At 44.4% G+C, this 25,999-nt stretch overlaps 1 protein-coding gene across 3 annotated transcripts in view; it reads left to right on the top strand.

Moving 5' to 3' along the window:
- PRKCA (protein kinase C alpha) overlaps positions 1 to 25,999 on the top strand; it is a 399,125-nt gene that overhangs the window by 138,011 nt on the left and 235,115 nt on the right. For all 3 annotated transcript variants that reach the window (XM_081270052.1, XM_081270051.1, XM_081270053.1), the window contains exon 3: positions 10,626 to 10,708. In XM_081270052.1, the coding sequence (XP_081126178.1) occupies positions 10,626 to 10,708 (83 nt within the window). The remainder of the gene's footprint in view (positions 1 to 10,625; positions 10,709 to 25,999) is intronic.

Genomic DNA, 25,999 nt, shown 5'->3' with positions numbered 1-25,999 from the left:
CATGGTCTTGTCCTTGACCTTGAGACCAAGTGGTCTGTTTACTAAACAAATATGAGCTAAGGATCCCCCCCCCCCCACACACACACACAGTTTTTTTTTTTTTCCCTAGTACTGGGGAGTAAACCCCAGGGACACTCTATCACTGGGCCATATCCACCTTTTCTTCCTTTTTCTCTGTTTCTTTCTTTCTTTCTTAGCAGGCTCTTGTTACATTGCTGAGAGTATCCTGGAACTTGTGATCCTCCTGCCTGAGCCTCCTCAGTCAGCTGGGATTATGGCCCTGCCTGGATGACAGCTGCTTGTGAGACTGTTGTGGCAGCAAAATGTTATTTAAGCATAAAACGGTAGCCTGGGTCCAAATGAGGAGAGTAGAGGCAGGGCTGAGCGGTGGTCTTCCTGCTCACCCCTCACCCTCTCCATGCCCCTCTAAGGCCTCCAGAGAACACAGTTCCAAAACCATCATCATGGATTCTTCCTGAACCATCCTCTGCTTCTGTTGCAGACTCTCAGGGACACTGACTACCTTTTAGATTTGTAATATCCTTCATGAAAGTGAATGCTGCAAGTCATTTTACTGGGCTATCCGTCCCCTGAAGATTCTAAGTGTCAATTTTCTGGGTGGTTGCAAACTTGTGTGGGAGCCATGTTCTTATCTCACCACTGAAGACCACAGGAGTGCTCAGAATGAGCACCACGCACCACATGGACATGGTCATCGATGGTGGTGATTACAGACACCAGCTGGCAGATTTAGCAGAAACACTCCAAAACCAGTGACTTGACTTTGGACTTCTGATCTCCCTTCCATGCTGAACCCTTCAGGGGTTCTGACTTTTTAAAACTCATTCAGAATCATGAGCAAGTGAGTCGATGCAAATGCGCCGGTTATTTTTGAATTTCACAACTTTTATCCGCAGTTTAGGCTTAAATGGCATTTTTGCTTGCGCTCACCTGTGACCTCTGGGTCCTTATTTTTCCCCCTGTGGCAGCATTAACAGAGGCCCAATCCATTAATCTGGCAGTAGCTCTTTGCTGCTTTGGGTTTAAGGTGTCTTGGGTATTCTTTGGGGGTACAAATGCATTTACTGGGCACAGATATCCTGTCCCAGGGAGCTGTCGGAGCAGGATGTCCTGAATTCCTGACCACATGCTCTTGATCAATCACTTAATTTCCATCTGTCAAATCACTTACTTGGCACATGTATTAAGTTTGTGAGGTCTGCTGTAACAACACGCCACCCGCTGGGTGGCAGGAACTGGTTGTCCTTCACTTCTGAAGGCAGCTGGAGGCAGGTTGCTTCCTTCTGAGAATGTGGAGGGGGTTCTCCCTCGCTTCTCCTACTTTGCTGGTGGTCTTTGGTGTCCCGTGCCCGGGGAAGCTTCACTCCGGTCTCTGCCTCCATCTTGATCTGGGGCTCTCCCTGTGTGGGTCTCTGTCCACATGTCCCCTTTTTATAAGGCCCCAGTGAGATTAGGGGCCCATATGAGTCCATTGTAACATCTCCAACAAACTTATTTCCAAATAAGGTCCCAATGGCCTTCACCTAATGGAGGGAAAAAAAATTTTTGACTACGTTCGTAAAATCACATCCGATTTATTTGTGTTCTAGCATCTTATTATGTACATTTCACTTATCTGCAGAAGCAAAGAGAATAACATCATAAAGACCACGGACCGGTCTTGCAGCTTTGGTGATTGTCCACTTTTGCCAATTGTGTGCCGCCCACCCTGTCTGCACCTCCCCTTCTGAGGGGGAGGCAGATTGCTTCATGGAATCTTGAGAGCTTTATTATTTTACTTGTACAGTTTCTTGAAGATGGAGAAATAGAAGTTGTTACATTTTCTCACTATTGCAGCGAAGGAGGAGATAGGTGGAAGCCGTGCTCAGTGTTAAAGCGTATCCCTTGGTTTTTACGTTGCAACTCATTAACTGAGAAAGAAAAGTGGGAGCCAGAGGGAATAGGGAGGGAGGGAAGGTAAGAGAGACCCTTCTCCTTTTAGATGTTTCTCCTTCACTAAACTCTGAGTTCCCCAAGGGCAGAAATAGTACCTGGCTACCCCTTTACCTTCATGTCATATACCTTGGTATTAGTAGGAGCTCAAAAGGGTGCTTACAATAAACACTAGTAATGGAAAGTGCTTATAATAAACACCTGTGATGTACACTGAATCATTGAATGAATAACAGAGTGAATGATCTTCCCCAAATCCTTTGCACAGAAATGGACCTAGACATTTTCAGAAGCACACGCACACACACACTTGCACCTGTAGAGATAGAAAAAGAAAAAAAGAGAGACCCTTAGGGTTACATCGATTCTCTAACTCTCCTGAACATCTCCTCTGACCTTTCAGCCCCTGGGCCACATTTCTGCATCCTAGTGAGAACAAGCCTGCCTCTGGGTGCTCATGCTCTTAGCCAGGTGGAATTGAGTTGAAGGCTGGAGGCTTTATCCATCCCATCAGAGTCTGGTCTTTGTTTGTATGAGTTGAGAATTGAAGTGGGATCCTGCCAGAGTTCAAGAGCTGCCGTTTCTTTTGCCTGGCATTTTGGGGAAGACCTGGGTTGCTCTTGGACTTAAAGGGGTGTGCCTTTTGCAGAAGAGAGTGCCGTGCCTTATGTCCATGCTGCAGGCAGAACTGTGCTTACATGGAGTTCTTACATGTGAGCAAAAGAAATAAGTACTGTTCCACTGGACTGCGGAAATTTTCAACTGAAAGGGGAAGAGAGAAGGCAAAACAGAGAGGCCTAGAGCCCAGTTCAACTTCCTTGACTTTTGTTCTTTCTTACAAGTCCCCTTTTTTTTTTTTTAATTTTTAATATTTATTTTTTAGTTCTCGGCGGACACAACATCTTTGTTGGTATGTGGTGCTGAGGATCGAACCCGGGCCGCACGCATGCCAGGCGAGCGCGCTACCGCTTGAGCCACATCCCCAGCCCCCAACAAGTCCCCTTTTAATTCCAGGCCAAAAAAAGAAAAAAAAAAGTCTTAAAAATATTGCAGAAAGCCAGGTACGATGAGCTTGATACACCCTTGGGTTGAATGTGTTGCCGTCTTTAGGATCAAAATGCGGGAAACCTGACATGTACCCTGGCTCGTGGATGTTCAGATGTGCAGCTCAGGTTGCAAAATTAAAAACAGAAACTAAGAGCAAAGTTGGATGATTCAGATGATTCTGAAATCAACACAAAAACACGGCTTGATCTGAGCTTTATAAAGTGAACCTTGGATTTCCCTTCAAACACGTCCGCGTGATTAGTCATATATTTATCTTTAAAGGCTCCCCTAGCCCCATAAAATAGGCAACCCTGGGGACTGCAGATACTGAAGTAATTGGGATTTTAATAATTCATAGTTGATATTAGGTGTGTCAGTTTTGAGTTGGAGAATACAAGAATAAGTTGAAATCAGTGAAGGAAGAGAGCGGTGTCTAACCATTGGCATTTGTGTCCCTTTCCTCATCTTTCTTCTCTCCCGAGTGGCTTCTAGGCCGTAGTGGGCCAGGATCATCAGTCCCCCTTCCAGGCTCATCTTTCCTCCGTGGCTCTGGAGGAGCCTTCTTTCTGGGGAGGGCCTGGCTGGTCTTGACTGCTCCTGGCCCCTGCTCGCCCCTGACTCTCCCCCAGCTCCTACACTGCCGCCTCCTTCCACCGTCAACCACAGAATGGGAACACCTGCTCCTTGGATTTCTGCTTCTCCAGGCACACGCCCCTCAAAGCTTGGTCTAGAGCGCCTGCTGTCCCCTGGCCCCTGGCCTTGGAGTGCCGGTGCCTGCCTGACATGCTAGCTGGATGACCCCGCAACACATTTACACTCAACTTGCCAAAAACCAAAACTGCTGCTTCAGTGACAGCACTGGAGTAGTGGTACCAGGTTCCCAGGCCCACGGGGATTCCCTGTGGTCTCCTCTGTGTCACAGCCCAGTTTTCCCGTTAGCACTTAGAATTCTGTCTCCTACAGAAAAGCCAGCTCCAAGGAGCAAAACAATAAAAGCACGTGTAACGCAGTCTTGTGTGCTCAAGTGTATTAAATTTCATGGCCTCTACGAAGGGATAGGTGCATGTGAAGAAAATGACCTTTTTAAAGGGTACTTCATGGTCCACATGACGGAGAGCCAACCCCAAGGTCCGGTTTCTTTTTCTCTCTCTCCTGCGGCTTCTGTGCTCTCAGTTTCATCCTGAGGTTTCCCTTTGGGGTGCAAGATGATAACACCATGAGCCCGGGTGCTCTGGCCAGTGACTCAGGGGCACCCTGCAGTCCCCTTTCCCCCAAGGCCCACATTCCATCTCTTAGTTCTTCAAAATAGATCTCAGACCCCACCAGCAGGAAAAGGAGGTTCCGACATACTTGGTGAAATTCGAGATGATTCTCCTAGAGAGAAGGGGGAAGAGGGACGCCTGGTCAGGCCGGGGAATCAGGGAGTTTTGAAAGAATGTATTGGGTACATTCGGTACGCGTGCTAGGAGTCAGAGCCAGTGTGCCGTCTGAAGAATGGCGTGCCTTATGCTGTGTGACAAGGCACATTTATTTGATTTGTTTTCACACAACTTTAACATGTATCCCAGGAGAAGACTGTTTTCATTGTTATAAATCCGAAACCAATAATTTTCTTTTAACATGCAAATATAATATAAGCTCAATTTTTTTTTTATTACTTTCCCTGCAAAGCTGAAAGCGGTTGACTTGCCTTAGAGATTTTCACTTCATTGTATTTTGATGTGACGTTACCTTTCATTAATCCCTTCCAGCTAAGCAAAATTTAATTAAAATCATCTCACATGATGGCAGCCATTTATGTATTTAAGGAGGGAGGAGGGGAAAGAAAGGACTCAGGGAAGCTCAGCTACCAGCCTTCTGTTCAAAACGAAGTCACACTGTTAAATTTAGTAGGTTCTTTCTTGAATTCAGAATCGGTTACTCATGGCTGTTTTCCCATAGATTTTGGAGCATGGGGAATTTTTATGCCTATATTTCATTTTACATGTCTGTAACATGGATTTGAAATGATTTGAACTTAGAGTGGAAGGAAAAGAAATTTATTTATTTTAAGGTGAAATGGAAAACTGTTCATAACATTACATATTTTTTCCCCTCCATGAATATGGCAATCTCTGTGTAGGTGGGGTGATCCCCCTGTGCATACAGTATTAGGTGACAGAGTATCTCAATAATTTAGTAAGAGGGCCACACCTGGGGTCTAAGGAGCCTCATTCCCATCATCGCCACCAACCTTTACAGTTTGAGGTGCTCTGGGAGGCTGTGGGGTGGGGTACTAAAAGGTCATCTAAGCCCTTGGCTCTGAGCTCCAAGCTTTCCCCAAATCCCTGTCTATTCTGGCACTAATTTCATTTGGAATTTTGTAGAATGGAGGCCAATACTTTATCTTGGTTCTCTTTCTTGAGTTTCAACTAAAACTCAACTGTGAACCTGAATAATGATAAAAATTCACACCAGCAGGACCACAAAGCTGTCTGCAACTCCCTGTGCCTCTTGTTTATGATTTCAAGAATATTGTTCTTGTTTGATTAAGTACCTAAATATTTTTTATTGTGGTAAAACGTGTTGCATGAAATTTAACCACTGAAGCAATTTTAAATGAACAGTTTGGTAGCATTAAGTACATTTAATGCTGTGCAGTCACCTTTACTATCCATTTCCAGAAGTTTTATTTTTTAATCATTTCAAATAGAAACTGAACCCACTGTTCACCAACTCCCAATTCCTTTCCTGGCCCCGTCCCTGGGAACTCCTGTTCGACTCTCTGTCTCTCTGAACTTGTTGTAGCGGCCACACATGAGTGGGATCATACACATTTGTCCTTTCTTCTCTGGATTCTTTCTCTTACCATATATTCAGGTTCATCATTGTTCTTGCACATGTCAGGATTTTGCTCCTTGAATGTACATAACACCTTCCATTTGTCCATTCATTTGTTAACGGACACTTGAGTTGTTCCCACCTCTTACCTATTGAGAATAATGCTTCTATGAACCTTGGTGTACAAATATCTGTTTAAGTACTGGCTTTCAATTCTTTTCACTTTGGAAGTGAAATTGCTGGATCATATGAGAATCCCATGTTTAATTTTTTAGCAAACCTCCAGACTGTTCAAGAAGCTGTACATTTCACATTCCCACCAGCCACGGATGTGGGTTCCAATTTCTCTGCATCCTTGCCAACAGTTTTCCTTTCACCTTTTCTTTTCTTCCTCTTTTTAAAAGAAAACAATAGCCATCCTAGTGGGTATATAGTGGTGACTGATTACTGTTAGCTGAACTTTCCCCTTGGGTTAGAACCCTTGCTGTACTTACTGATTTGCGGGTGATCGGTGCTGGCAGATGGCACTTCTGAGGGGGAGTCAGCATTGACTGACAGCAAGTACTCTGCTACAGTCCCTTCCTTATCCGTAGCATCAGTTCACTGTATTTTTTTGGTCAAACTTTTATGCATGGATGGGGTATGGAAAGGCTTCTGGACATAGGTTTTCTCAGGATCGCTCTAGGAGACATTGTCTAGGATCAAAAGACCTCAGGTGGTCACCTACACGATGATGGTGGCTTTCTCAACTCCACAGTCAGGGTATGTTAAGGAATGTACTTGGCGGAGCTGGTGGTCTCTGTCACTCTTTGTCCCACTGCGCTGTTCTCTCCTGTGCGTTATCCAGTCATCCATGTCCGGGAGGCAGAGTAAACGTGTCATGCAGAGGATTAGAGGAAAGTGATTTTGTGCTTAGCAGTTAATGGTGTGAAGATTGACTTTGTGTCTTTATGATACGGTTGGATTCCTATTTTCCATCCTCTCGTTTGGCTTCACAGACGCAGGTAACCCATAGTCTTTGAAATGAGGCTCCAACTCAGACTTTCTGGGCAGCCTGTGGCTTCTTATGCACAGATTTGTTCAAGGACCAAGAGTCTGGACCCCTGAAAAACCATGATGCAGAAAGAATCTGCCTTGATTTGTGTCTCCACTTCTTCCCAGCTCAGGGGCTACCAGTTTGTCTTCCTGACTGTCCAGGTCAGGCAGGTATTATTGAAGGTATACCATGAAACAGGTACCACCTTATTTCCCCTTCTCCCCAATTCCCCTTACTCCACATTAACATGGTAGGATAAATTCCTTTATTTTTTTTAGTTGTAGTTGGACATAATACCTTTATTTTATTTATTTATTTTTATGTGGTGCTGAGGATCAAACCCAGGGCCTTGCACATGCTGGGTGAGTGCTCTACCGCTGAGCCACAACCCCATCCCCTCCTTTAGATTTTAAAATATGAAAGATAATAACTCCCGATTTTTTAACCAGGGAAAGACCTATACTGGCCATCTCCAGGTAAGTCCAGTGAATTCTTATTTTATTGTCCCAATCTATTCCTCTTCTTTCAATGTCACTAGCAAGACTTTTCAAATGTCTTGTTTGATTATATTGTCTTATAGCATGTGAATTACCCAGTTTAGTTTGCAACTTGAAACCGGAGGTCAAGACCAGCCATTTTGGAATCTCTGGTCACGGCTGGGTGTTCTGGGGCAGACCTTCCCAGATAAATGCTATATCCAGCCAGAGTCATCCCAACTACAAGGTCCTCTTCTCCATCTTTTCCATGGGGGACGGGGGTGGGGTTAAAGGTAAGGTACAACCGGGCTTTCTCTCCCTGGTCATCCAGGTTGGGCAGATTCTATTTCCTTGTCCTTTGGAGGTCATCTTTCATGAATCTTGAATTTTCGAACAGGCCTATAGGATCTTTGTCCTCAGATAACCCCCATCTGTGAGTGTGACTCTTTGGAAACACAAGACCCTTCTCCCTCCTGTCTGCCTCCTGTTGGTAGAATCTGTTCATTGAAATGGGAAGCTTCTGTGCACAGAAGAGGAGGAGGGAGCCCCTAAGGCAGGCTGCAGGGATGTAATTTGGGGGTGGGTGGGGTTTTTGTTTTTTGGTTTTTTTTTTTTGCTTCCCTGTAAGTTGTACTGGGCAGTAATGGCCTGGTTCTTCTCAGGAAAAAATTTGAAATGAGACATATTTTATTAGGTGTGCAATAGCAATACTTCCAGGTGGAGCTGTGTCACTGCGTTGATGTGTAGATGCAGATAGCAATGACAGATGCAGAAGACAAGATGTCTTTCCAAAGGGGTTTGACAAATATGGGTTTTCTGAACACTGTTCATCCAAATGTGGAGAGGACTTAAAAAAAAATAAAAAGGATGAAGGACCTGGGTGTTTAAACAATTAAGTGGGAAATCAGAAGGCTGATTTTCCTCTCCAAACACCGTCTCCAGAATAAACCATGATCAGGAATAATGCTGCTCTAACCTCTTCTGTTCATAATTGATCTTTCTGATTCCAGTGAACGAGAAGTGATTCTGTGCCTGGGGGCTGTGAGCAGATCAGATTAATTTGCGCCTTCGAAGCCCTGCTTTATTATCTATCCTTGGAGGATTTTGCAATCAAGATGCTTTTAGCAGAACACAGTGGAAAGGACGCTCCTCTGAGGACTCCCAGGAGCTCAGTGCTGCCCTTTGATTGGCTCAGCACTGCCCAGGCAACGAGGGGGCCCTTTATTCTGCTTCTTTCCAACCTCCTCCAGCCTCTGGCTGTGCACAAGGGTGGGCAGGTGTATTGGGCGTGGTAGATGGCGTGTAGCAGCTCAAGATAACCCCTCTCCTGGGCAATTCCACCTCTAAAAGGGTACTCCTACATGAGATCTTTTCATTCATTAAGTTTTCTGTGGACGGCTCCCACCCAACAATCACCCCTGATTCTTCTTCTCTTATAGGGAAACCCCATCTCTTCATCCTCTGGGTTTGTATAGGGATGTGCGTCTGTGTATACATATGTATGTGTGTGCTCGCATGAAATAGGATATTTAGTGCAGCGCATCCTATGGTTAATCAGCAAATCCTAAAATTCTTCTGAAATTTCTCTGGCATCTGTTACTTCCGTATCTTGGCATCCTGAATAGTGTTGGACAATTACTTCCATACCTCTGCTATGCAAAAGCCTTGTAACTGGGTCTTATGGCCACAAATTTATACTATTAAATTCTTCCTGTTGCTACCATTTGCATATCTTAGATATTGCTTTTGTCTGTGTTATTCTCAGTGTAAAACCTCTCAGTGACTTCCAAGGCTTATCAAAAATATTCTGAATTTCTTTCTGACCACTCATGGTCCTCTCAGTACTCTCTCAGTACTTGATCTCCTGTTGGGAGTTCAGCACTCAGAAAACCTGCTGTCCTTTCCCACCCACTGAAATGGCTCACCCTCTTTGATCTCCTTCATGTACTCACATATCTGCAGGGAGTTGCATTATCATTGGTGAGAGAAGAAAATAGCACACAAACTGAGAATTAGAGGAGTTCTGGCTTTCTTTGTGCACTGTCTTAGTTGCATTCTGTTGCTATATCAGAATACTTGAGACTGGTCATTTATAAAGAACAGAAGTTTATTTTCTCACTCCTCAGGAGGCTAGGAAGTCCAAGATCAGGTGCTAAAATTTGGCAAGGGTGTTCTTGCTGCCTCCTCCAGGTGGAGGGCACAACTTAGATGATGGAAGCAGCAAAGGGGGCTCAACTTGCTTTTTTGAAATGGCATTAGTCCTACTCATGAGGGCCAAACCCTCACGGCCCAGCCACCTCTCCAAGGTCCCACCTTCCAACACCACTCCAGTCCAACCACATTTCACTGTGAGTTTTGGAAGAAACAAACATTCAAACCACAGCTTGCGACTTCCCCAACACTCTGAGAGCATATCGTTAGAACCTTTTTATTATTCAATGATGACCAACAGTCATGGAGGCTGCCCTTTGAAGCTAGACTTCAGGCTTTGAAGGACCAGATATTGCTCATAATCCCCCACATTACATCATCCCTGAAAACCTCTAGGGGATTGCTTACTAAGTTCTCTAACAGATTATTTTATTGGTACATCTCCAGGAGTAGGTATCAAAACCATGTGGAACCTGGAAAATATTTGCTGTGTAATAGATTTTGCTAGATTTGCAGGGACTCCCTCAACTCATGTCAGCACCTGTAGCAAACAGACAGAAGTTGTTCAGTGCACCCCAACTTCTCCCATTTCAGAGGGCTGTTTTCTGGAGATTGGGTTGTGCCTTGATGAGTCCCTGAAGTTTAGAATTCACTGAGGATGTCTTGCAAACCACACTAAGGGATGCTCAGGAGTTATTCATAATCCGTTATTCTTTTTTTATATTTGCATTATTTTCACCCACAGGGTATAATGTTTACATACATGTGTCTGCTCACGTATATGCGCAGACAAATGTGAGTGCATGTATGTATTGGTAGGGGATGTTGCAAGGTGCTTTAAGTTTTGATTCTGGTTTGTACCTTGGAAAACTGTCTTGCAGTCTCTAGGTCCCCTGTCCCTCAACTTTAGGGGGTGGGAACCACAGCATAGGTCTCCTGGGCTCCTGTCAGCTCTGGCATTTTGTGACTGTCATCAGTGAGTCCAAGCCATACAAAATGTTGCTTATGAAGGTGAAGTACCTTCTCATGGCCATTTATAAGATTTTATTTACATTGAAATGAAAACAACTTCTAACAGTACGTAGCCCTGTTTGGAGAACAAAGCCCATATATTAACTTCCGTTTTCTTTTCTCTCTCTCAGTTTGCTGTTTTGTGGTACACAAGAGGTGCCATGAGTTTGTTACTTTTTCATGCCCGGGTGCAGACAAGGGACCCGACACTGATGTAAGTAGCCTGCAAACCATTATTTGATGTTAATATGAATTTCTGGGCTTTATTTTCTTTTTTAATGACTGTACAGCTGTTGTTTTGTCACAGGCTATTAATGAGAAGACCGCTCTCAATTAGTCTCGTGCAACTTTGACTTGTGCTAATGAACAGATTGATAGTCCTTGTGAGCCCTGGACGACTTCTCAGAGAAGTCCTCGGAGGAGAATTATTAGCTGTGCTCCTCCACTCTGGGCAGCCACGCTGACTAAATCCACCAAATTTATAGCACAGGCCGCACTGACAGAGTTTACAGTGAGCATAAGTCACCCTCCAGTTTATTTCTAAAGGTTTTTAAACAGATGGGTCCATCCTTGGTGTTGGCCAATGTAACAAACTGCTCCTGATTGCCTCACAAAAGTCCTCGTACCCTTCCATTCAGTGTGGTTGTAAGTACCACCGTTGGTGGAAATGACTTTGTATCTGTTTCACTGAACAATGATCCTAGAGCTGCCAGACTGTCTCATTTATTTGTGTCCCAATTCTGCTTTTCTCTACTGAATGACTCTGTTGTATCTCATTGTATAAAAAAAGAAAGAAAGAAAGAAAGAAAGAAAGAAAGAAAGAAAGAAAGAAAGAGGAGATCAGCTAGAGAGATTGAACAGGAGGAGACATGAAATGCCAGTGTCTGAAATATATTGGGTGGAGGGGAACTTGGGTGTTACGTGAAAAACATTTTAACTGAAAAAAAAAAAAAAAGGTTGCAAAGAAGGCCTGGGTGGGTAAGCATTTCTGCTCTGATTTGCTTTTGCCAGATGAGTTTAGTCACTCAGTCTTAGTCATGGGCTTCAAGAGAGCCCCACCTTTGGCCCTTATTCCCAGTGAGGAACTTGGATTTTGAGTGGCTTTCTCAGGACAGGTGGCATTTTCATGGTGGGCTTCAAGGGACTCAGATTTAGGTGGTTGAAACCCGAGTAGTGAGGGAACGTGAGTGACCTTCATTTGACCTTCAGTGCACTGAAACATCCTATGGTTTGGTTAAGATGGAGGTAGAGGCAGCGGTAAGTGGGTGCCACGGGCACTGGGGCTTCCATGTTCTACAAAGGCCCCAGAGGGTACCTCCGGAGGTCACTTTGTTTTATCTGTTTGTGGACAAGAAATTTCACCCAAGTTCATGGATGCTCAGTGCCTTGTCCTCAAACAAAAGCGTTATTTCCTTGGCCACCTCAATTCCCCATATTGTCCTCCTTTCTGGAATACCTTCTCCACTTGGGGCATTCTAAAGATGAGAATAGATGGAAGAAAGGTCGGGTGCCAACTTTTCTAAAACACCAAAGTCCTTGTGCTTTTTTTGAAGGTGTCCCAAAGAATCATGGAGTGTTCCTTTCACTTCTTTTCTCACTATTCCTATCTTCATCCTCTTATTTTAACTTTCCTCATTTTTCTTCTCTCTCCTCCTGTTTCTGTACCATCAAGAATGGGCAGGAGTGGGGAGCTGGAGTGTGCTGCACCAGAGGCCGAGGAGGGAGGTTGGCGAGTTTGAGGCCAGCCTGGGCGACAGAGTGAGACCCTTTTTCAAAAAAAAAAAAAAAAAAAAACCAAAATAAGAAAGGGGGCAGATGTGTGGCTAGGCTGCAGGAGTATAAATAATTTGTATCTCTCTTTTCTCTTCCTTTTTCTTCCCACATTTTCATTCTTTTGGTCAAGTAGAATCTGTAATACTCTGAAACTCTTGTCTGGTGACTTGGGTACAAGAACCATCACAGAGATTTGCCCCTTGCCCTGTACGGAGTTTTTTGGGAGGAAGGTAGATGGTAAAAAGTCATTGGTTAATAAAGAAGAATGACTTTATCGAATTTGCTGGCAAATGGATGGGTCTTGAGACTATTGTGCTAAGTAAAATAAGCCAATCCCCCAAAACCAAAGGTCGAATGTTTTCTGATATGTGGAAGCTAATCCACAATAAGAGGCAGGAGATACAAGTTCGGTGGCTTAGACAAAGGGGAATGAGGGAAGGGAAGCAGGATAGGAAAAGGAAAGCCAGTGGAATGACTCTGTCCTGACTTTCCTGTGTACCTATATGAATACACCACAGTGAATCTCACCGTCACATATATCCAAAAGACTGGGGTCCGAATTGGAATAACATATATTGCATGCTGTGTATTTATATCAAAATGGACTCTACTGTCATGTGGAACTAAAAAGAACCAATAAAAAATTATTTAAAAAAAAATGTCACTGGTTAAAACAGACCCAGGTGCGCAGAGCAGGTGTACCTGAGGGACTTGCCGTAGGTGGCCAGGGGAGCTTCACAGAGGCAAAGGCATTCGAACTGAGCTTCAAGAGTGGCTGGAATAGGCAGGCGAAAGGGAGCAAGCACATGGGTGCTGTGGAGGAAGGAGCCCTGGAAAGGACTGTGCCGGACAAGGCAAAGAGCAAGTTGAGAGCCCAGATGCGGGAAGGAGCTCCGCTACGGGAACACGAGAAAGTCAGGCATCAGATGTTTTGTTAAGAATTCTGAAGGATTTGGAATAACCTCCTGGAAGCAGTGGGAACCCCGGGGAAGTCTGACACTAGGAGGGATGTAACACTGTGTGCATCCTATAAAGGTTACTGTAGCTTAGGAAATGGGTGGGGCAGGAGGTGGGTTGGTGGAGAATGTGCAGAGGCCCCTCCTCCCTGGGGCAAGGCAGTGGGAGTTGGGGGAGCTGAAGGCGATGGGGATGGACATTTACGATACATTTAGGAGCCAGATCAGCAGCTCTTGGTCACCATGGGGCCAGGGAGATGGAAATGTTGAGACTGGCTCCCAGGTTTCTGGCCCAGATACTTCCATGGATAGAGTTGCTTTCAGGCCTTGGAGACTCTGGCACTGAGCCTCATTTTAATATTCTTAAAAGTAAAGATAAGAGATGATTTTTTTCTTAATATGAGAAAGAAAGAAGGTACATGAGATTAAAAAAAAAAAAAAGACATAAAAATCAGCCATCCTGATTCATTAGGGATTGTGCATGACCTTCCAAAGAGAAAATTCACCTTTTGGTTTTTGGAATGAAGAGACCTGAGATTAGGGCTTTCTGCAGCCAGGGCAGAGGCCTCCTCTGTGTGCAGGATGCATTTCCTCACTGTGTAATTATTCAAGTGCATCTCAGGGAATCCCAAGGTGGCCAAACTGAACTGTACACGGCAGGTCCTGGGAAAGCGTAAAGACCTCAGGGTACAGAGTTGAGCGCGGAATGTAGGACTCTCATGTTTCATCCTTTCTGCGTAAATTTTAAGATCACAGAATTCTACAGCAGGAAGGGATTTTTAAGACCGAACCTCCTTATTTTGTAGGTGAGGAGACTGGAGCGCATTGAGGGATACTGTCATGTGTTGCTTCTCGGGTACCTGATGGGTTTGTGATTGGCTCCTCCAAGGAGCTAGTGCTGATGGGGAAGAGCGAGGTCGGTGGCTTGATTGGCACATATTGTTGGTAAAGTACATTTCTGGCTCCTACCTGATGTGCTCACTGAAAGCTCTGTTCAGATGCCTAGAAAAATATTAGAGGGCATGAAGTAGATCCATTGAAAGAATGAAAGGTTTGGGGGAAATGAAGGAGAATTTAAGAGGAAAAGCTGCCCTGAGCATTTTGTCCCTTGAAAAATTAATAAATTTGAATGAATTTTTTTCCATGCCACGGGAATGGTTAAGAGGTGCCATTCCTGTCCTGCTTAACAGTGCCTTACTCTGCTCAGAGGTGCCAAAGCAGTCACAGATGGGGGGTGGTTTACTAAGCTTGTGAAACCCACAAATATTGTACCTGCTCTGCCATCTTCAAGATGAAAAGGAAGGGAAAGTACTGGAAGATAAACCAGCTTTACCCAGATAACAGCAGCCAGGTGGAAGAGCGTGCCAAGTTCTTTTGAATTGAGATGTTCCTTGGGGCGCAAGGAGCAGCCATAGTTGAAAGCCTGCATTACTGGAAATGCATGGAGACATCAGGGTAGAGAGTTGAGTGGAGAATGTAGGACTCTCATGTTTCATCCTTTCCACATAGTGCCAGGGATCTTGGTGAAGAAAAGACTTCTAGGTGCCATGCAAGGATCCCTTGAAGATTCTCAGGCCAAGTTTTCAGCCCTTCCTCTGCCCCTTCTGGATGAGCAGCACGTCCCTGGTCAGGCACTCCCTCCTGGCACCTGGAGAAGAGAGGCAGGCATTTTCCAGACTCTGAAGCGCAGCCCCACACCCTGAGCAGAGAAGAGAGGAAAGCGAGGGCTTTTATGGGAGTGCTTTTGGGGTGAACTCAGTCACTGCTGCTGCAGGTCTTCATAAGGATTCACAAGCTGGAGGGTGGATGGTACCGTGTGTGGCTCCTGGGTCAAGCTGTGCTCTTCCCGCACGGTGTTGGAGGCCCTTAGAGTCTGAGCCAAATCTGTGTTTCCAGGTGTGCAGCCTGCGACTCTGCTCAGTATCCCTGCCCTACACCTGCGGTTTTTTAAAAGAGCATAACAAAATCACACGAAAATGCTCCGTGTTGAGAAATAGCTCTTCTCTTTTCCCCACCAAATTCAGATGGGAACAGAGACGTGGACAGGTAGAAGAGGGAACGGGCTGTGTTTTGCTTTGAGCTTGCCGGCAGTGGGAGTGACTTTGCCCCGCCCAAGAGGCACAAGCGTGGTTGTCTCTCAGCCCTGGTGGGTTTCTCTTCCCTGCCTTGGCCACGACGAGACGAGACGGGGTGGATGGGGGAGGGCTGCAGTGGGTTCTCTTGGGGCTCGTTCTTCCCCGGATTTCTTCCTTTCACATCATAAAATTTTATCTCACCGGCTCAGAGTCCCTCAGTGCTTCTTCCCATCCTTAGAACAGTCTCCATTTGTCTTAGGTTACATCTGTCACGAGGCCCACCCTGTTAGAGGGAGACCCTGGTATTCCGGCCCCCCAGTATGCATGCATCTATATTGGTGTGCGTGCGTATATCTATTAGCACATTCAGTTCTTTTATACTTTGTTTTCTCTTAATGCCTTAAGTGAGAAAAAAGCTGTGAAGCAGCCCTTTCAGAGGATCATACCAATCTCAGTCCTGCACTTAACACCATAGTGCAACCCTTCCTCGATTAATCTGTGAAATTGTAGGGAGAGAAATCGTTCGTGTATGCTACGTATAAAATAACACAAATACCAAACAACTCTTTACTATATATATGTATATATATGTATATGTATATATATGTATATGTATATGTATGTATATTTGGAATGTTTATTCCATGCATTGGATATGGGCACTTAAAATTTCTTTCTATTGGTTCATTATAATTATACATAATAGTGGGATTTGTTGTTACATATTCGTACGTGCCCACAATAGAACCATGTAATTGCCCAGTTGTATTCCCCAGTGTCTCTCTCTTCCCTCCCCTCCTCTCTTTTCCTGGTCCCTTCTACTATTCTATCTCCCTTCTGTTTTCACGATTCCCCCCAGATGCGGGGATATGGTAAAGCAGTGGTGGGGGTGTCTATTAAAAGGCTTCAGGTATCCGGAGGGAATAGCTGCCCTTGTGTTGCCTTTGTGGGAAGTCATCTGTTTTTACCTGCCTTGTGCGTTTTTACCAGTGGCCGTGGCCTTGGCTTGTCCCGGGAGCACTGTTGATACAGTATTTTACACTTCTCATGTCTGGGCTGCACAGTTGAACAGCATTCAGGGGACTTCTGGGTCCTTGTCGCACCTCACCGGGGAGGCAGCCTGCACACATGCAGACAGCGTCACAGGCGGGCCGATGGCAGGATGCTTGGAAGGGCAGCCAGTGGAGGAGTTGACCAGGTCACAGATGGGAGGTTTGCTTCAGATCTGGGCGCACATCAGGTCTCTGAAGATCATGCAGCTGAACTCCTGGAAGAAGCCAAATGCACTCACTGCCCACACCTAGAGCCAGAGATGGAACCCAGGGCACAAACTGCTGCAAAGCAGAAGTGATGTCCTGTGGACCACTGGACCTGGGTGGGTGGGCAGCAGGAAGCAAAACTGCTTTCTTTTCTTTACTGGCATCTTGAGAATTCCTTTGTTCTTCAGTCCTCTCCTGTGTCTCAGAAACCAATCAAATAAAAAAGGCTGCTGCGTTGTTTAAAATTCAACATTTCAAAGATTCGTTTATGACAAAAATTAAAGCATTTAAAATAAATCTAGAAATAAATTTAATTAGTGGATCATCTATTTTTTTTCCAAAGTGTACTTTTATGTTTAATATGGAAATAAGCTGATTTTGTGAGCAAAGCTGTTATACTCTAAAACATTTTTTTTAATATTCTTGAGAAGACAGTAAAGTGAGGTATGTATAAGGTCCTGTGCCACAGAGTTATACAAAGTCCCTTAGCATGCAGTAAAGAGTCCTGAAGTGGGGATTGGCAGCCCTGCCTGGCTACATCACCAAAGTGCTTTCTAGATCTCTGTTTGACTATTTATAAATATGGAGAGTGAATTTATGAGATTATTGTATGTTTGCTGGGGGTCTCCTGATGTTAAGGGTAAAAAGGTGAAGAGAATTCCTGACCTCCCAGTACAGGATCATCTTATAACTGCAAAGATGAGCTAAGCATGCCTTGCAGTTACACTGCAGGATTGTCCAGGTTGGCCGCCAGGCTGATGAGTTTAGCAAAAAGAGAGAGGACACTCAGGTGCGTCTTCTGGGAGAGTGAAGGAAGGTTTCATGAGTATGCTGACATTCTAATACACATCTAGCTATCCTCACAATTTCCGTTTAGAAATAAGTAGGCCCTTGTTTTCATGATGGCCTAAGGGCACATCCTAATGCTGCTGTCGGACAGCACCAAAACTCGGGTGAAAGGTATTTATGAGAGGATTTGAATACAAGAAGAGAGACTCGAGGTGTGGTGCAGGTCCCTATGGGATGCCCCCAGATAAGCATCTGAGGAAGCCCCCTCAGCACCCGCCTACAGGTGCCCTTACCCACTTGCCGTGATCCCACAGGAAACTTTAAAAAAGAAATTATTTCAGGGATACAAACCCAATACAAAAACACCACTGCTAATTCTGCTCTTCAGTGGGTGGATTATTTTATGTACCAGATTCACAGTAACAGAAGTATTTCCTGCAAAGGAAGGGACTCCTGCTGCATTTGTGCCAAATTAATTTTGCTGGGAATTAAAATAGCCTCAAAGACTTAGATTCCTCATCCATAGTTCTGATGAGCTGTGGGAGACAGCTGGGCCGTGGAGGGTCCCTTGTCCTGACCAGGTTCTGGCCAGTGAGAAGAGAGAGGGTTGTGCATTGCTCTGTGGTCCGTACTTGGTCAACTAAAATAAATGTGTAGTGTAACCATAGATGAAATGCTTGTATTTTAACTAGTTACCAGAAGGCACATTTTCTAGGGAGGCACCCTGGGACTTTTCCACTCAATCCAACGATTTAGGTGGCTACGGTTTAAATATCTTTGGAACTCCACTTTTGGAAGACCTTCGAAGTCCAGTGACACATTCTTTTCACAGTCTCTAACCTTGGCACATTGTCAGCCTGTGAAAGTGTGTTGAGATTGTTTGGGGGAAGCAACCACAGATCCAGGGTAACCAGGTCAGCACAGGAAGCCCTTGAAAATAGATAGTACTGTTTTTGGTCCAAAAAAGGAGGTAAGACAATAAGGAAGAAATAGTGATTTTTTTTTTCCTTATGAAATGTATAAACTATCTCTGATATCAGGTCTGACAGGGAATTTTTGTATATTAGACATAGAAATTGTGTCAAAATAATTGTATAGCTCACCAGGCACCTGTAGTTAATATGCTTCTTTCTTTAAAAAAAAAAAAAAAAAAGGAAAAATAAAAAAAAGTCACATTACTTAGTGGTCATGCTTACACAGCAAATTCTTGGTGGAGAAGTCCTTTGTTTTTTCTCTTTGAGAACAAAGTGCCTGGAACAGGGTCTGGCTCAGGGTGGATGCTCAGAAAACATTTGTTGCACCAAGGAGAATCGGTCAGAGAAGGTCTGATAACCTAATTTGGTCACCAATTGTATTTATCAGGTCTGGAATGACTTGGATATTTTCAGTGGCACGTGAGACTTTCAGTGAACTTCCCCAGTACCTAGGAATGTTTGTCTCATCAGCATCATTATCATGGCATCTTGGGGTGTGGGGGTGGACACACCTGAGGGCCTTTCTTGCTTTTTACAGTATCCATTTCAAACCATGGTCTTGGCTGTTTGGAATTAAGTTATAGCTCTTGCCTGGTGGAGATCAATAATTGGCATGAAGGATCCCTTGTTTGTTTGTTTTGTTCAGTCATCTAATACCAGACAGCTCCTGATACACACACCAAGTTCCCAGGACCTGAGCACTATTGTTGGACATGGTGTCTAAGGAGATTGTTACAAGAGTTCAAGTCACTGGCAGCCCAGAGCTGGAAGAACTCTGCACAAGTAGTGGCAGGTTTATGATATTACTTGACATCCGTGCAACATCTCTCGCATGTCTGGTGCTCTTCTTGCATCTATTTATTGATTGTGTAAAATCATTAAAAGTTTCTTGAGCATTTACTATTGCCAACTGCTACAGGATGCTATGGTTAAATGGTCCTCATCTTCAAACAGCTCATGAGATTGAATGTTATTATTCCTTCACATAATTATTTCAGGGGATCACAGACATAAATGCACTAGGTAAACATTATTATTCCCACTGTACCAATGAGAAAATTGAGGGTTGGGTGGGGTGAACTGACTTTCTGGAGTCCAATAGTAAGCAGAGCTCTGAGCTGTGAACCAGGTGTCTGCTCCCACCCGCGACCTCCGCCTCAGTACCACATGACTGCTCACCAAAGCCCACCAGTCGGTCAGGTTTTAAGCAAAGACCATGTTTCTGGGCAGAGTCTGGGGTCAGAGTGACTATGAGAAATCTTAAAATGATACAAGAAATTTGAAATGATGCCATCCTGAGATATTAACAGTCAGCACCTTCCTAAGGGGGACCAACAGTGTGTTCTCATGGAGACCAGAGCATGCAGGGCAACAGGACCAGGTGGGATCCCGCTGCAGTTTGCAGACTTGGCTCAGGGTTCTTCTGAAGAGGGTGCGGAGGAGGACTTTTCAGGACACTCTGTGTTTCTGGAAAGATTTGTTTCGAGTGGCTTCACCCTAAGCTGAAAGCTGGCCCAGAGAGTTTTTTGGCTGAGGGAAGAGACTTGTTTCTGGATTTCACTGAGTCACTTTTTTAAAGCTGAACTCAGCATCCCATTCAATTATGTGGTACCCCGTGGCCTTGGCTCTGTTGGTAGTGCTTAGCGAATTTTCCAGCAAGAGAGTCAGGAGGAGTCTAGACGGAGAAGTACCTCTGCTGGGGACAGGGAAGGAGGGAGGTTACCGGGAATTTCTTAGCTAGCATTGTCACTGTGGCATCTTATTTACAATGGAATTGAGGTCCCTGGTCAAATGAGCCCACTTACTGGGGATTTTTCAGCTTTGGTAGAGGCTTAGAGAGAGGTAGCAAGAGGGAGGCACGTGCTGTGTTACCCCCATTGGTATGAGGTTGAACACGATCTGAGAGAGAACTCAGAGTCTAGTCCTAGCAAGAGGTGAGATGGACTGTGAGAAGGTTGGTTGTTTTAATTATTTTGAAACTCATCTAACATGTTTATCTTTTGAGTTTCCAACATATTTGTTTTGAGAATGATAAACCCAGGGGAAAGTTAGCTCCTAAGAAGAATGTCATGGTCATTATGACAGCCCTGATCCCAAGGGAGGTTTCCCAGATGACACTCTCGATGGGGAGAGCGTGCCCCAGGGCCTGGGGTTGAGGATGTCCTGCTGGACTTGCACATCACTGTCCTGATTTTCTTCCCCTTGCATCCTCGCCACTCTCCAAACCAGTGCTTGATGACGGAGTAACCAGACTGTCATCTCCACAGGGTCCCCAAGCCAGAGGCCTTGGGATTATCACGGTTGTATCCATCCTTAATGTGTCCCCATCTAACAGGGCAGCAGGTCTGTGGCTCTACCTCCAGCTTCATAGGCATCACCTTGGGGAAGGCTGCACAATGTCCTATGGGACAGACTCATAGACTCTGGACCATTTATCATCTAGACCATCCTGCATCTTGCCACCCAGTGACCCTTTAATTGTTTAAAAGAAAAAAAAGAAAAGAAAAGGATCTGATCCTGCCACTCCTATTCAAGGATTCCCAAGGATTTCTGTGGGGTCACACACAATGACTGTTCTCTGTGGCTTCTGTGCCAGGGCCGTGGCCTCTGTCCACATTGACCTCTCCAGGAGGGCGGCACAAGTTTCGTGTGTGGTGAAGGCAATTTTCTAAGAGGGCAGGACTCGGGGCACACACATGACAAACTTCCATGGGCATCCCATTTCTTGATATCCTCATGACCAAAGCCCCCTGATTAGGTTTCTTCAGAGGAACAGAGCCAGGAGGGCATCTGTGCAGGCCTGGTCATGAAGAGCTTTCCCGCGAAGATTGACTCATGCAGACATGGAGGCCAGATCCCAAGAGTTGCAGGGAGGCGGCCCCTGGTGTGGCTCCAGCCCCCTTCCCAAGGCCCGAGAACCAGGAGGGCTAATAAGGAAGTTCAGTCCAAGTCCACAGGCTGGCAAGCTCAAGACCAGAGAGAGATGATGTTTCAAACTGCATCCAAAGGCAGGAAGAAGTTCATGGCCCCCTGTCAAGGCCTTCAGGCAGGAAGAGCTATCTCCTCCTGGGGCAGCGTCGGCCTTTTCTGTTCTGTCCAGGCTGTCACCGATTGGGTCACTCTCACCCCCATCCCAGAGCCTACCAATGTAAATGCTAACCTCATCCACAAACACCCCTGTAGAAATACCCAGGATAATGTTGGACCCATCTGGGAACCTCTGTGGCCCACTCCGGGTGACACATAAAATTAACTAGGGGGACACACAGTGCTATGTGTCCTGGACAGGTGAGTCGTGGGGGCCTTAATGTAATGCTGTACCACTGGAAGGATGCTCTGGTTGTGGATGACACTTGCTTTCCCCTATATCTTATTCACCGCCCTCTTCCCAATGCATAGTATGATCTCAGACTCAGAGCAGGTGATCGTGAATATTTGTAGAAAGAGCCAATAAGTGGAAAATAGTGTTTCAGATCCCCAAATAAGATGAAAATAATTTTCTTGGTTTGAGTAGAATATTTTAAAAATGTTTTCTAGGGGCACTTCCAGAAGGAATACCAGCCATTTCTTGATGGTCAATTACTGTCTTTGGAAGGAACTTCGTTTTTTCTTTTTGAAAAAAATAAATTTCTTTTCCTCCTCCCACTCCAATTAGGGACTGTTCGGTGCTTGAAGTTAATCCTTTAAAATTGTGCATGATGCTCATTGAACCAAGTGACCAGGATTTTTTAACTTGGTGCACATTTTTGTAATTGCTGTTAAGTGTTGAGGGAAACAACCTATTGAAAGGCAACTTGTGTGTGTGTGTGTGTGTGTGTGTGTGTGTGTGTGTGTGTGTGTCAGGGGGGGATGTTGGGTGAGTGGGGAAGGGGGAGTCCTGGCTATCAAATCCAGGGTCTAAGGGTGTTAGGCACTCACTCTACCACTCAGCTGCATCCTCCTCCCAACTGTATATTTTGGATAGATATTCTATAAGGTGATTGCTAGTTCTCCAGTTAATCTGCAAAGGTTTATAGCAAGTCATAACTGAAGAGAAGAAGAGATGATACAGAAAGCCCAGGAGCCTGTGCCTTTGGTTTCTTTCCTGTTTGACCTCTGCTCTTCTGGGTGCTGGCCTTTCCTATGCCTAAGGCTCAAGGGTGTATAATCAATGCAAAAGTCACCGGGCTGCCATTCTAGCTCATGAGAAATTTATATTGTGGTAGGATTGCTGTGTGGAAAAACATATTTTAAAGGGCACTGGTTATAAACTTTTATTCTGAGTGAGATTTTTTTTTTTCCCACATTATGAGACATACCTAAGACAAATACCTTCAGAAGGCAGTTGACTTGCTACTCATTCTCGGCGGTCTCGAGTGCCTGGCCTGTCCCTCCCCGTCTCTTTTGTAAAGCAGGAAGCTTCGTATCCTTAACGTGGAGTATAAATGTTTAAAACATGAGAATTTCATACTTGAAAATGATATTCTCGGTGGAGGAGGGTGATTTTAGGTTGCTAGATATTAAGCTGTATCATGACTCATTTGTTCTTAAACAAGTCGTTCTCCAGTTACTAAAATTAATCACAAAAGACCAGGGAAGCTTGAAAAAGGAGTTCGCACAGCAGTTCTTAAAATTAGAAAGGCAGGGCTGCTCTCTTTTGCATCTGCTAAGTTTGAATGATGCGCCAGGCTGGAGGGAATTCATGTTAACCATTTTTTTCCCCGTGAAGAGTTAATAATTTAGAATAACTTATGTACAGAACCAAAAGTGGGGAAGAAAAACAGTAGATAGCTTGAAGATTTAAAAGGAATCACGGAGCATAAGTGAAACAGCCCTTGTTTTCAAGTGTGTGCGCCCACCACTGGGTTGGAGTTGTCCGCTAGGCCTGGCCATGTTCTCACTCAGTGAACTTCTGTGTATGCAGGACCAAACAGTGGTATTTTGTTGGACTGGAGAAGTACACCGTTTGCCAGATGGTCTGTAACCTGCTCCTGGTTTCTGCTCTCGGCCCTGCATCTACACTGTAGCCGGAGTGGAACTCTGCATGTATCCGGCAGATCAGATCATTGTATTGTTGTACTCGAACCCCTCAGTGCCCTGCTCCCCCCCAATAACCAGTAGAGCACGTACTTCTGATGTTGATCAATAAAGCCTGCCATGGTCGTGGTCTGGCTCCCACCAGAACAGGACATGCTCATTCACACTGCAGGCTGCTGCCCTGGCAAGTTCTTCTGTTTGGAACCAGACCCCAGATCTTCACGGTGCACATTTGCATCTTTCAGGTCTCTGTGGAGATGACACCTTTGTGGAGATCCTCTTCAGAACACATCTTCCCTGTTTTTATCTGTTGTCCTTCATAGCCTCTCTCATCATCTGAAACCATATTACTGGTTCTTGATTAACATCTTTCCATTAGCATGGGAGCAACACAGGAACAGGGACATTATCTTACTCTTCTTTTCAACTTCAAAAAGTAACAGGGTTTTATTTAATTCCTTAACAATACAACTAAAGGAAACATCTCAGGATCGATGTCTTTCTCTGACTAGGATGTTGTACCATGTAGTTAATAAGCTGGCCATGTCAGTTAAGCTTGAAACCTACTACATGATTGGATGGATCTTCTAAATAAAAAAATATATATATATTCTTCATAACAATATTTAGAATACGTAGTCTATAAAATTAATTTTAAAATAAAATGTTTCTGATCAGTTTTACTTAACTAGATTACCTAACTAACCACCACAGTCCAAGTGTCAGCCATCCTGGATACATGAGGAAAGCATTGAAAATGCTTGGGAATAATTTATATCTAATACAATCTTAACATTGACAATTCTGGCTGCATCTTGATTTGGGAGTAATGTCCTCTTTTCTGAGATTTCTCTCTGCAGCCATTAGTTTTGCTCACCAATACCCTCATTAAACAGGAAAGAGTTGTTCAGTAAATTGTGATTCATCAATGTGATAGACTGTGTACAGCCATTAAGAATGATGACTGGGGCTATCCACTGGCCTGGCACATGTGAGGTTCTGGATTTGATCCTTAGCATCACATAAAAATAAATACATAAAATATTTAAGAAAATGATTATAGCTGGGTGTGGTGGTGCATGCTTGTAATCCCAGCAGCTCAGGAAGCTAAGATAGGGGAATTGTAAATTCAAGGCCAGTGCCTCAGCAACTTAGTGAGGCCCTATCTCAAAAAAAAAAAAAAAAAAGCTGGGGTAGGGCGGGGATTGGGGATGTGGCTTAATAGTAAATTGCCCCTTGGTTAAATCTCTAATACCCGCCCGGCTCCACTGGGCAAGATAAAGAGGACTATAAAGACTTGAGAAGTGTTTACATGATGCTAGATCCAAAAGCTTAATTAAAGGTATCACTATGATTAACTATGGAGAATTTTTCGGTGGAGGTTGGGAAAGGGAAGGGAACTGAAGAAATTGAATTCAGTTGATAATTTGATTTTTTAAGGTGACTTGCTTTAGGGAAATTTTCTTTCTTGTATTTAATCTCATTAGAGCAATACAATTTTGAAAAGTTCTAGAATTCTCATTAAAATATCTGTACCTCTCTCTCGTCTCATCCGTATAATTCTTTTGCAGTATGACAGAGTGCTGTCAGCTCTCAGAACAGGATCTGCATGGAGCATGCCCACTGAGGTGGGGCTTTTTTTTTTTTTTTTTTGCTCCACAGTTGGGTAATGGAGCTGTTTGTTGCAAAGTCTAGACTGCTGCATGCAAAGTATATCAGCCTGGGATTGCTTTCAAACATGAGTAATAGAAAACCTGACTAAGCAGTTGCTTGAACTAAGTAGGAGGTTGGCTCTCTCCACTTAACAAACGCCTGGAACTCGGTGGACCATGGCCAAGGTGCAGGCTCCGTGTTCCCTCAAGGAGCCGGCCTCCCTCTGCCTTTGCATTTAGCCATCTTGTAGCTTTCCCCCTCATCTTTGTTGCCTGGATGGCTGCTCCATTAGCAACCTGTCCAAGTTCAAGCACAAGAAAGGCCAATGATGAAGGTCCAACCAGAGGTATGTCTCGAGTCTCCCTTCCAAAGACGACCTCCAGAAACCTGGTTCAGCAGTTTTCATGATGTCCTGTGGGCCAGAACTGTTCCCATGCACACTCCTAGTTATAAAATGTAAGATTTTTGTTTATATTTTAGCTTATTTTAAGCTACATTAAAAAAAAAAAGAGAGAGAAACCATATTGCTGAAACCATATTACTGGTTCTTGATTACCATCTTTCCACTAGCATGGGAGCAACACAGGAACAGGGACATTATCTTACTCTTCCTTTCAACCTCAAAAAGTAACAGGGTTTTGTTTGATTCCTTCTAACAATAAAACTAAAGGAAACATCTCAGGATCGATATCACCTTAACATATCAGAGTTAAGGTGATTCATTAATGAAGTCAAAGAGAATGAGTGGTAGGTAATAGTGAATTCCATGTTAAAGTTGCTGAGGATAAGGGGCTGGGGATATAACTCAGTCAGTAAAAGAGTGCTTGCCTCACATGCACAAGGCCCTGGGTTCAATCCCCAACACCACAAGTAAATAAATAAATAAACAAAGAAATAAAAGGAGCTGTTAAAAAAAAAGTTGCTGAGGATAGATTGTCTCCACTAAACTGCCTCTGTGCGTCTGCATGTGTGTGTGTGCCTGTGTGTGCACACGTGTGTATACCTGCAAC

Source organism: Spermophilus citellus, assembly GCF_964194105.1.
Source record: "Spermophilus citellus genome assembly, chromosome: 17".
Taxonomy (NCBI): domain Eukaryota; kingdom Metazoa; phylum Chordata; class Mammalia; order Rodentia; family Sciuridae; genus Spermophilus; species Spermophilus citellus.
The sequence above is the reverse complement of the archived record's forward strand: the minus strand, read 5'-3'. Positions and strand labels throughout refer to the sequence as shown.